General features: G+C 23.2%; 1 protein-coding gene across 1 annotated transcript; it reads left to right on the top strand.

Moving 5' to 3' along the window:
* Positions 1-1,623: 1,623 nt before the first annotated feature.
* Positions 1,624-11,269, top strand: LOC122499480. The gene is made up of 5 exons (XM_043607860.1): positions 1,624-1,775; positions 3,341-3,789; positions 4,153-4,435; positions 5,030-5,582; positions 9,194-11,269. The coding sequence occupies exons 2-5, from the start codon at positions 3,630-3,632 to the stop codon at positions 10,205-10,207; spliced, it is 2,010 nt and encodes a 669-aa protein (XP_043463795.1). The 5' UTR covers positions 1,624-1,775; positions 3,341-3,629; the 3' UTR covers positions 10,208-11,269.
* Positions 11,270-11,504: the final 235 nt, after the last annotated feature.

Raw genomic sequence — 11,504 nt, 5'->3', positions numbered from 1 at the left:
TATTTGATATACGTGTTAAATTCTATGTTAATTTCCGAAAAAATCACTATTACTGAAATAAAAACTACAACACGGATAAAGAAATTATCTATTTCTTCAAGTTACTGACGCAACAAGTCAGAAAAACAACTACTTTTCTGAATTAAAAAACTGATATTTTTGGTGAATACGAGGAATTTTCTTCCCAATTACTCATACTTGACATTATCAAAATTTAATCAGGGTGGCCGCAAAATTTTATTTTCAAAATTCCCTGACTTTTCCCTGATTTTTCCCTGACTAATTTTTGATTTTCCCTGACTAAAAAATTTTTGAATTATTTAATATTCTACATTAAAATATCCGTAAGAAGGTCCAAACTTATAAAAAATGTGACGGCACCATTATAATGAGCTATATTACAAAAACGGCTAAATAAAAAAATTAATTGAAATTTAAGTATCAAAGTTTTTTAATTTGTGGTTTCTTTCGATCAAAATTCCCTGACTTTTAAAGAATTTTTAAAAATTCCCTGACTTTTCCCTGATTTTTCCCTGACTAACAAAATTCCCTGACTTTTCCCTGATTTCCAGTTTTTCCCTGACTTGCGGCCACCCTGTTAATGATAAAATAATTAACTAATATTAGCATTAAATGCGATTGTCCTACTTAATGTTTATTTAATATAATAATAACGATGTAAGGTATTCCGAAATAATTTAGTTTCCTTTCAAAAATTTCTGTCAACTTTATTTTTAAATTATTATGAAAATTTATAAGAAAAAAAGTAAAAATATACGTAAGCAAATTCTGTTTTGTTATAATTAATTAATAATAAATAATTAACTAATTCTTTTTTCTCTAGCTATAAAATTAATAATAAATCTAATTTTTCTGTCAAGTGGAAAAATTACAAATGGTCGAAATCAAGGGATTCGTGTCTGCTCGTTAAAGTAATATTTTAATAGTTTTATTTTAAGTAAATAAATGTAATGAATAGCATACAATATTTAAAAATATAATATATTTATATACAAAGTGTGACAATAGAATAGAACCCCTTAAATATTTCTTAAAATTTGTATTTTGAGGCAAAATGTTTGGAACAAAAATTATTCGACTTCAAAAAATGTATTAATTTTAATGCATTGTTTAAAGCCTAACAACTTTTGTCTTAAAAATTTTGCTCCAAAATACATATTTTGAGAAATATTTATAAGGCATTCCATTCTTTTGCCACACACTGTATAATAAAATATATATAAATAAATATATAGTAAAAAATAATAAATATACAAAATAATAATGATAATAATAATAATAATAATAATAATAATAATAATAATAATAATAATAATAATAATAATAATAATAATAATAATAATAATAATAATAATAATAATAATAATAATAATAATAATAATAATAATAATAATAATAATAATATTTATTTGAAATAAAATAAAATTCAGATAATAGTTTATTTGCAAAAATTGATGTAAAAAATATTTTTAAAAAAACGACGTATATAAAAATGATAATAACCTTTTCAAGTAAAGAGCAATTATTAAACCCCTATTATTGAAAACTACCCTTCAATGACAGGCGTGCACTTGTCGGAGGGGAGCTAGTCTTGCGCAATTCAAAAATGGTTGGCTTAGTCTGAGTTTGTGCTGCCTAGCGAGAGCATTTATAATTTCAAGAAGTAATAGTGTGACATTGTTTTTCATGTGTCAAGTTACAAGCATAATATAATTATACTATTTTTCTGGATATATCATCAATTTAACAATTAGGTAATTGTTTATTTCAAATTTTTAGTTTAAATTTCGAAAATATTTTTCTACTTCACGATTCAGTATAATTTCTCTTGAGACACTTTCAATTTTATGTAACTTACTCTCAGTATATGTATTTATATAATTTTGTGTATTTATATACAATTCACATTGTACATTCTGACTCTCTTTACTAATATTCTACAATGTTTTTATTAAAAATTTAAATTTTAATATTTAGTTAATAACAATTTATTATTTCTAAGAGAAAATGTATATATTTTCTAGTGTATGAAATAAATAGTTCTTTTCTTTTTTTTAGATAATTCTTTTTGTTTTGTAATTTATTAGAAGAAAATTTAACAAATAAATAATTATTTATTTACTAATAAATAATTTAATAAAAATTAGCAAACTAAAATTTAATATTCATTTAAATATTAATTTAATATTATTTCCTTTCTTCTTTTTTATATATAATTATTTTTCTTGTTTTGTAATTTATTATAAGAAAATTCAAATAAGAAATAAATATTTATTCACCAATAAATTATTATTTACTAGTAATTAAATTTTGGTTAGAAAACCAAAATTTAATATTCATTTAATTGTCAATTTAATATTGTATATTTTTCTCTTCTTTATAGATAATAATTATTTTTGTTGTTGTATCATTTATTATAAGTATAATTAATTAAAGAGTTGTAATAAAAATTGACAGAATTAAATTCAATATTCATTTAATTATTAATTTAATATTAATATTTATATATTTAAAAAAAAATATTTTATTTTTTATTTTAAAATTTCTTGATTAAATCTATCGAACTGTGTTTTATTTGAAAAAATAGTGTACTTAATTAAAAAGCAAATACTTTTTAAGTTTTTTTTTAAATAAATTAATTAAAAGGTTTATAATGATAGCACAGTACAGGGAAAAATTTTCTATAAAATCAAATTTAATTGAATGCTAATAGAAATATAAATAAAATTTGAATATAATAGTTCGATTGAGTAGAAATAATATTTTCATCAGTGACCTATAAAGAGAAACTATAAGCTTCATTTTCATATTATATATATACAATAGAATTCTTTCAGCTCCTTTTTTTCTATACCAATAAGAAATATTTCTTATTATATAGAAAAAAGTATAGTCGTAAGAATGCTGTTTTATTTATAGCCTCGTCAAATGTCAATATTTCTACTTTTCACATAAATAATAAAATAATTTCTCTCTTATAAAAATAATTTATTCTTCAATTGCGTATAATTGCTTCAACTTTTTAAGTAAATGACACAATTTTATCACTAACAATTGTTATTAATAATTGTTATTTATAATAATTGTTTTATTCTAATATATTTGTAAAATTATTTTTTTTAATATTGTCATTAAATACATATCCCTACATTTTTAGAATATATTTTTCACTTTTTTTATTTTCAATTCTCTCTAAATTTAATTTTTTTATTCTCAATTTTTTTATATTTAATTTTGTTATTTTCAGCTTTTTTAAATTTTTTGATTTTCAATTTTTTTCTTTAAATTATAAATTTTTTCACTGTTATTTTATTTACAGAATTTTTCTCCAAATGAACAAAAGAAAAAATGATGACAAAGTAATAAATGGAAAATTTTTAATTAAAAAAAAAAACAAAAGACGTATATACAGAAAGAATAAAGAAGACTGTCAAAAATGAATGTGAACAAAAATAATAATGGTGAAATAATACATAGTGAATATGTGTATAAAAAAATAACGAGACAATTGGAAAATATCAATGTGAAAAGAAAATTTGTAAAATTATTTGTCGATTTATGCAGATCTTGATTAATTGAGTGAGAGAAAGAGAGAGAAGTGAAGAAAAATGATGAAATTAAGGTGGATTCGATTCAAAGAAATTAATTATTGCCATAGACCTGGATTGGTTCTGCTAATTCTGCCATGCATTTTACTTTTGTACATATTAAATGGAAATAAATTCGATAAATTAGAATATTACTCCTATAGATCGTACAACGATGCTGGTAAATTAATATTTTATTTATTTAAATATATTAATTTAAGTACATATTAATTAGTATTAAAATTAATTATTATAATATTTACTATATTAATATTAATTAATATTTATTATATTATAACAACTATTATACTAATATTAATTAATACTAACATTTAAAATTTTTTTAATCCTTTTTTACTTCTTTTAAATTTTTTTTTTTTTAAATTAAATATTTGTTTACATTATGTGTACAACGTACACTGGAACCTTGATAATTGCAACGATTTTTATCGAGATTTCATAGTACTTTAACTAAAAAAATTTTTTTAATTTAAATTTCTTTTTTTTTAATTTATTATCATTATAAATTAACAAATGTTTTCAGTCACTGTCGATGGATTTTTGGTTTGGAATTCAAAATGTCATATGCCTTCGAAAAGTCCTCTCGATCCGTCCATAGTGAAATTTGTAAAAAAGGAGAAATTTCAAACGTGCACAAAATCGCCGCTCTTAACATCAATTATTCAGGACAACAATGGAAATAATTTATTAGTACTGAACACCAACGAAACTAAACATTTGAAAAATGTTTTTTGTTGTTGGTCACCAATTATTAGACCAATTCCAAAAAAGCCTAATCCTCAGAAAAATTTCGATTCATCAATTACGTAAGTGAATAAAGAAAATATCATTTTTAACGAAAAATAATTAATGCCTACGAAAATATTATTAATATTCGTTTATTATTTATAATTATATTTTTAATATAGAAATATAATATAATTAAATAATTTATAGGATATACGTAATAGGAAGAGAAAACTTTATCTATAGAACAATTCCTTGTCCATTATCAAATAAATATTTACTTAAGTCAGATAATTTTTATCTAATTCCATTACATGGTATTTCCTTTAAATACTGAAATTATTAGTTCAAATATAATTTATTTGACTTGATTAAAATTTATCGATTTTAAATCTAATTTATTTTCCAATGTAAAAAAAAAATATTTAAAATATTTAATAATAATTTATTCATAAATGATTTATATTTATATTTATATTTGACGAATAATTTATAGTATTTAATATTAAAAAATACTTTAAAAAAATTTCCATAAATGACAAATCAGGAAAATGTTAAACAAAAAGAAATTCTACACTTCATTTAACATTCTTTCCCTCATCAGTCATTATTTTCATTTCCACACATTTTTGTTTAACATTCTTTCATTCATTACTCATTTTTATTCTCAACAGAGTGCAGAATTGCGTCGACTTTAACATCTCAGTGATTCTACCAAAGGAAGTAGATACACTGATGGTATCCTGTGAAGATAAAAAGGAGATTACAAAAGTAAAGGGAAAAAGGAAAAATTCCAAATATCCAGTGACAATTTATCAAAATGTTCATTCAGTTATTAATGTGAATAAAGTTGCTGAGCGCTTTAATAATTCTGATGATGGGAATAATGTGACGAGTCGAGAGAGAAAATTAAGTGTCTTATTATTGGGTATTGACAATGTATCGAGATTAAATCTCGAGAGAAATTTGCCAAAGTCAACAAATTATCTTGACGAGAAGGGATGGTTAATAATGAAGGGCTATGATAAAATGGGTGAGAATACATTTCCAAATTTAATGGCACTTCTTACTGGACAAACGCAAACTGATTCCTATGGTAAATGTAAGCCGACTAGTCCATTTGGCCTTGATCATTGTCCAATGTTGTGGTACAATTTTAGAAATTCTGGCTATGTCACTGCTTACGCTGAAGATGCTGCTAAAATTAGTACATTCAACTACTTGAAGGTTAGCTGAAGAAATTAATTAAAATTGTCTTTTCGAAACTTTTTTCTTTTTTATTGGCAATTGTAGGATTGGTTTCTTTTTTCTTCTTTTTGAAACATTTGTGTTGTATTTGCATTTTTATTCATTTGGTATGGAAATTTCTCTTCTATTCTTTAATTAGGTGCTTTAATTCTACTCGGGTGATGTAATTCACTTGTTCTTTTTTTAATTAGAAGTGTACTGTACTTCTTTTTTACTATACTAATACAAAAATTTTTTAAAAAAATTTTTTATTTTTTTTTTATTAAATTTTTATTTTTTTTTAAAAAAATTTTTTTTTATTAGAATTTTTATTTTTTTTACTTCTTTTTACTATACTTGTTTTTACTATGCTTCTTTTTACTGCACTTTATTACTATGTTTCTTTTTACTATACATTTTATTTTATTATGTTGCTTTCTACTATACTTTTTTACTATATATTTTACCATACATTTGTTACTATATTTTTTACTACAATTATTACTTGTACATATTTTGTTTACTTTTTACTATTCTTCCTATTACTGTACTTCTTTTTACTAACTTTTTTTTATTACATTTTTTTACTACGCTGGTTTTGTATGTACAGCTTCCATTTTCTGCAATTATTATAGTAGCTTCTCCAAAATTCAATTATTATCTAAAACTTTTTAACTAATAGTATATTACGATACTAGGCCAGAAAGTTGGATTTCCTGGCTGGCGTGATATATAAGGCCGAATTATTGTTTGAATAATAAAATAGCTGAATAAGTTGCCCGCCCGACTTTTGCAAAGTCGAGGCGAAGCCGAGACTTAGCTGGTCGGGGCGGGCATGAAAAAAAATTATAAGTAAAAAATAATTGGAAGTAAAATTTAAAAAATAGTAAACAAGAAATTTTCTTTTACAAATAAATATTTAATAATAGTAATATACCTACTTTACGATCATCGGTTCGAAATATTCATTTATTGAGAGTAGTAACCTACTTTAAAAAAGTGACATCTATAAAATGTCGTTCAAACTCAAAATTTTTAATATGATAAAATAATAATAATAATAATAATAATAATAATAATAATAATAATAATAATAATAATAATAATAATAATAATAATAATAATCGTATTTAAATTATAATATTTTTAAATAATTAAAAAATAATAAAAGAAAATAAGAAATTTCGAGCATTATTTTGATGACTGTCAGTTTTTAAAACGTGAGCTCTGTAAGTAACGTGCCTGTGTGGTTGCTATGCTAACATGTACGTGTGTTGAAATTCTTGTAACCAATCAGAGCGCTCGATGGGTCTGTCGAGCCGGCCACAAAAGTCGCTATTCCCGGAGCCAAATCAGACCGGGAAGACAGTACTTTCGGCAAAGGGATACAGAAAAATTAATTTTTAAATAAATTATTATTAGAAAATTCTACGAGAATTCAATTGTTTAAATACAAGCATAGATGTATTCAATTCTTATACATAATTTTATCAACAAATTTTTAAATAATTGAATTCTTTCGGCGAATTTTAATAAAACTTTTAAGAATAATTACATTTTTCGAGGAATTCGATTAAAATTTTATTAAAAATAATTGAAATTCTGCAATGAGTTTTATTATTTATGAAAATAATTGAATTATTGCGAAGAATTTTATAAAAAAGTTGCAAACAATTTATTTTTTTCGAAAAAATTTATGCAAATTCTATTTTTAATAATTGAATTCCTGTGAAATTTTCATTATTCTAGAAAAAAATTGAATATTCGTGTAGAATTTTGTCAAAATTGTTTTTAAATAATTGAATTTCTTTGGGAAATTGTATTAAAATAAATGATGTACAAATTATTAAATTAAGGAAAAATTTTAAAAATAATTGACTTCCTCCAAATGATTTTATTTATTATGAAAATAATTAAATCCCTGAAAGGAATTCTAAAATTCATGAAAATAATTGAATTAATGCAAAGAATTTAATGCCAACTTTTTAAAACATTTCATTTTTTCGAAAAAATTTATAGAAATTCTATTTTAAATAATTGAATTCATTTGAGAAATTTTATTATAATAGTAGAATATTAAAAATTATTGAATTAAGAGAAATTTTTTTAAATAATTAAAATTTTGCAATGAATTTTATTAAAATTTTTGAAAATAATTTAATTTTATTACTTTTGAAGATAATTCGATTCTTGTGATGAATATTTTTATTTATTTAAATAATTGACTTTCTCCGAATTATTTTATTATTTATGAAAATAATAGACTTCCTCAAAATTATTTTATTATTTTTGAAAATATTTAAATCCCTAAAAGGAATTTTAAAATTTATGAAAATAATTGAATTACTGCGCTGAATTAATGGCAAATTTTTTAAAACATTTCATTTTTTCGAAAAAATTTATGCAAATTCTATATTAAATAATTAAATTCCTGTGAATTATTATTTTTTTTATAATTGAATTTTTGTGTAGAATTTTATCAAAATTTTTGTTTAACAATTGAATTCATTTGAGAAATTTTATTAAAATAGTAAAATATCAAAAATCTTTGAATTAAGAAAAATTTTTGAAAATAATTGAAATTTTCCCATGAATTTTATTAAAATCCCTCAAAATAATTGAATTTTGTCGAAGAAGTTTGCTATTCATTTATAAACATAATTGAAATGTTGATAATTAAAAAAAATTTTTTAATTAATTGGATTTTTGCGAAGAATTTTATTAATTTTGAAAATAATTGAATTTGTTTTTTTGTTTTTTTTAATGTAATAATATTCTACACTGAAAAAAATTTATTTGATTCAAATAACCGATTACTTACTTATATCTATGTATTATTAAATAAATATTTACTTACATGAAATTATTTTTATTTAAATGAAACAAATTGTATTTGAATCCATAATTTTATTACTTGAAGCTAGTATTTAATTCAAGTAAATATTATTTAATTCAAGTAAATATTTATTTAATAATAGACACGTAATCGGTTTTTTGAATCCAATACATTTTTCTTCAGTGCAATGTTCTCTAATTTCATTTCTTTCTTTTTTATTATTGTATTCCTTTCTTATTATTGTATTAGTCTTTCTTCTTCTAACTTTATTTAATAACAAATTCCGATTCCTATGCAACAACTGTTTAAATTCTTTTGTACTCATTATCGGTAAACTCTTGGTTAACCCAATTACATTATCAACTTGCCAAAGATAATAATTAATGATTAAAATAATTTAATTATCAGTAAAAAAATAAATTCATGATATAAAATTGTGAATATAGATTTGTTAATCAAAATTTGTAAATAGAAATTTGTTAATTGGATTATTTGGCATTCTTTTCTCTCGTAATTTTTGTTTTTCTACAATACTTTTTCACAGTTTTCTTTTTCCTATACTTCTCAATTGTTTTTGACTCAAAAACAAATGGGAAATATAAGAGAAGAGAAAATAATTCAAGTCATTTTTAATTTTGTGTTTCAAATTTTTTGGCTTAAAACAAATGGTATGTAAAAGAAAAGAAAAAAGAAAACAAAAAGAGCAAACAAGCAAAACAAGAGAAAAACAAAAAGCACACAAGTCATCTTCAATTTTTTGTTTGTAAATTTTCAGGTTGGCTTTGTGGATCCACCAACAGACTACTATCTAAGACCATATATGCTAGCATCAGAGAAATTATTAAAAATTCAAAGAAGATTTGGCGGAAGTTATTGCACCGGTCCTGAAGTTGCTGCCGAGAGAATTCTAAATTCAGCTGTTGATTTTGCAACAAAATTTAAAGGTCTACCATATTTTGGCTTCTTCTGGACAAATTCAGTGAGTCATGATTCAATTAATGGCCTCTCGTCAATGGACACACACATTCTATCAAGACTGGAGCACCTCGAACGTGAAGGAGTAATGAATGATACAATGATAATTTTCCTAAGCGATCATGGAATGAGAATTGGAGACTATAGAATGACTTTTATGGGCTGGTACGAGGAGAGACTGCCATTCTTTTACATTTGGCTGCCGAAATGGTTTCGTGACGAGAATCCTGAAGCTTATCGATCATTGACAATAAATCAAAATCGTCTAACATCTCCCTTTGATCTCTACGAAACTCTACGTGATATTTTAATGAGAGCTGGTGGTAATGCTGCAGCGAGTACCGGTTGCTCCAAATGTCAATCACTATTGAAAACAGTGCCCATTGAGCGAGGATGTCAAGACGCTGGCATCCCACAGCATTGGTGTGTTTGTACCGCATTTGAGAAGGACAATGCCAAGAGTGAAATTGTCATTCGTGGTGTTGATAAAATACTCAGTCATATTGAGAATATAGTCAAAAATTACAAGACAAAAGAGGGTAAACGTTTGTGTGCTAAATTTAAATTGAAAAAAATTCATCGAATTCATAAAGTTGTGGAATTAAATACTAATAGTAGTGATAATTCAACATTGGAATACTTTTATATGATACAGGTAACACCTGGTGGGGCGAAATTTGAGGCAACAATAAAATATTACGGGTCTGGTAATTATAGTGTTAGTGACGAACAAATAAGTAGGATTAATTCTTACGGACCTGGTTCAAAGTGCCTCGATTATGGCCAAAAGAGGTACTGTCACTGTATTAAGTGATTCTTTTCTAATCAAATTTCAAATCCTTGTCGATTGTCTAATTCTCAGTAGAACCTAATGATTCTCAAAAAAAACCCACCATTTTATTGGTTCTTTACCGAATTATTTATAATCTTCAAAAAAAGAACCAATAAAAAAGGTTATTTTCCTTAATTCTTCAAGAAGCATCGATCTTTTATACGATCTTCAAACAAGGAATTAATGAAATAGCTTATTTCTGTTGGTTCTTCTTCAAGAAGCATCGATCTTTTACATGATCTTCAAATAAAGAACCAATGGAATAGGTTACATCTTCTTTAGCCTCTTGCTTATAGTCTGTTGATTTTGTCAAGATATTGTTAAAATATTCATTAATATTTTTGGAAGAATGTTTATACTGTTTTTATGTATAAAAATCACTTGTTGTGCCATTCACTCGAAAGTAATTTTTTATACGAAATGATAATATCCGATGATTTCTACAAAACGTGATTATATCGCATCTCCTGGAACTATACGACAGTTTGTATTCTAGTAAAAATTGTATCATTATTTTTCGATTATAATTTTCATGAAAAAAAGATCATAATTTAAAAAATTATAGATTAAGTTAAATCTCAGGAAGAATTTTGTTTTCGTGAATTTATTAGATCCATAGATGATGTATTTTTTACTTATGACATTTGAGTAGTAATAATTTTTGTTCAGTTTTCATTTTTGAAAAACTGGATAAAATAGGAAGACATAGAGAGTTAAGATAATAAGGTGCTAAAAAATCGTGAATTGTTAAATATGTAAATTATTACCGATCGTTTTTTGTTACTATGTAGTACTGTTTACCATTTTTACAATGTAGATGATTTCATAAAACGTGTTACTGGTAGTATTTTTTTGAATATCTTTAAATTGTTAACAGAAATTAGAAAGTTTATTCGTTAAGTTGCAATGTATTATGTTAGTCGAAGTGAAGATAAATTGTAAATAATGCGAATAAGTATTTAAACTGTAAAGTTATGTAAATTAAATTTTACTCGACAATTTTTCTAATGAAAAGAAATAAAAATATGCAAATGATTTTTTAAAGATTGGAGTACGATAATTATTTATAACAAACTTTACTAAAACTTCTTCTAGTATTGCATTAAAAATTCATTCCCAAAGGTGAAAAAAACTATTGTTTAGAAAAAAATATTTATTTGTATCAAAATATATTTTCTATTCGTGTCAATTAAAATCAATAATTGAATTAAAAAATGAGAAAATATTGAATAAATCATTCAAATACTGAAATTAATATAGTGATTAAAATAATTATTGG

This window comes from Leptopilina heterotoma, unplaced genomic scaffold, assembly GCF_015476425.1.
Source record: "Leptopilina heterotoma isolate Lh14 unplaced genomic scaffold, ASM1547642v1 Lhet_168, whole genome shotgun sequence".
Taxonomy (NCBI): domain Eukaryota; kingdom Metazoa; phylum Arthropoda; class Insecta; order Hymenoptera; family Figitidae; genus Leptopilina; species Leptopilina heterotoma.
This window is presented reverse-complemented; position numbering and strand designations above follow the sequence as displayed.

Coding starts and splice junctions, on each gene's coding strand:
- LOC122499480 (XM_043607860.1), top strand. CDS start 3,630: ATGATGAAATTAAGGTGGATTCGATTCAAAGAAATTAATTATTGCCAT. Junction 3,790..4,152: donor TAGATCGTACAACGATGCTG/GTAAATTAATAT, acceptor AAATGTTTTCAG/TCACTGTCGATGGATTTTTG. Junction 5,583..9,193: donor GTACATTCAACTACTTGAAG/GTTAGCTGAAGA, acceptor GTAAATTTTCAG/GTTGGCTTTGTGGATCCACC.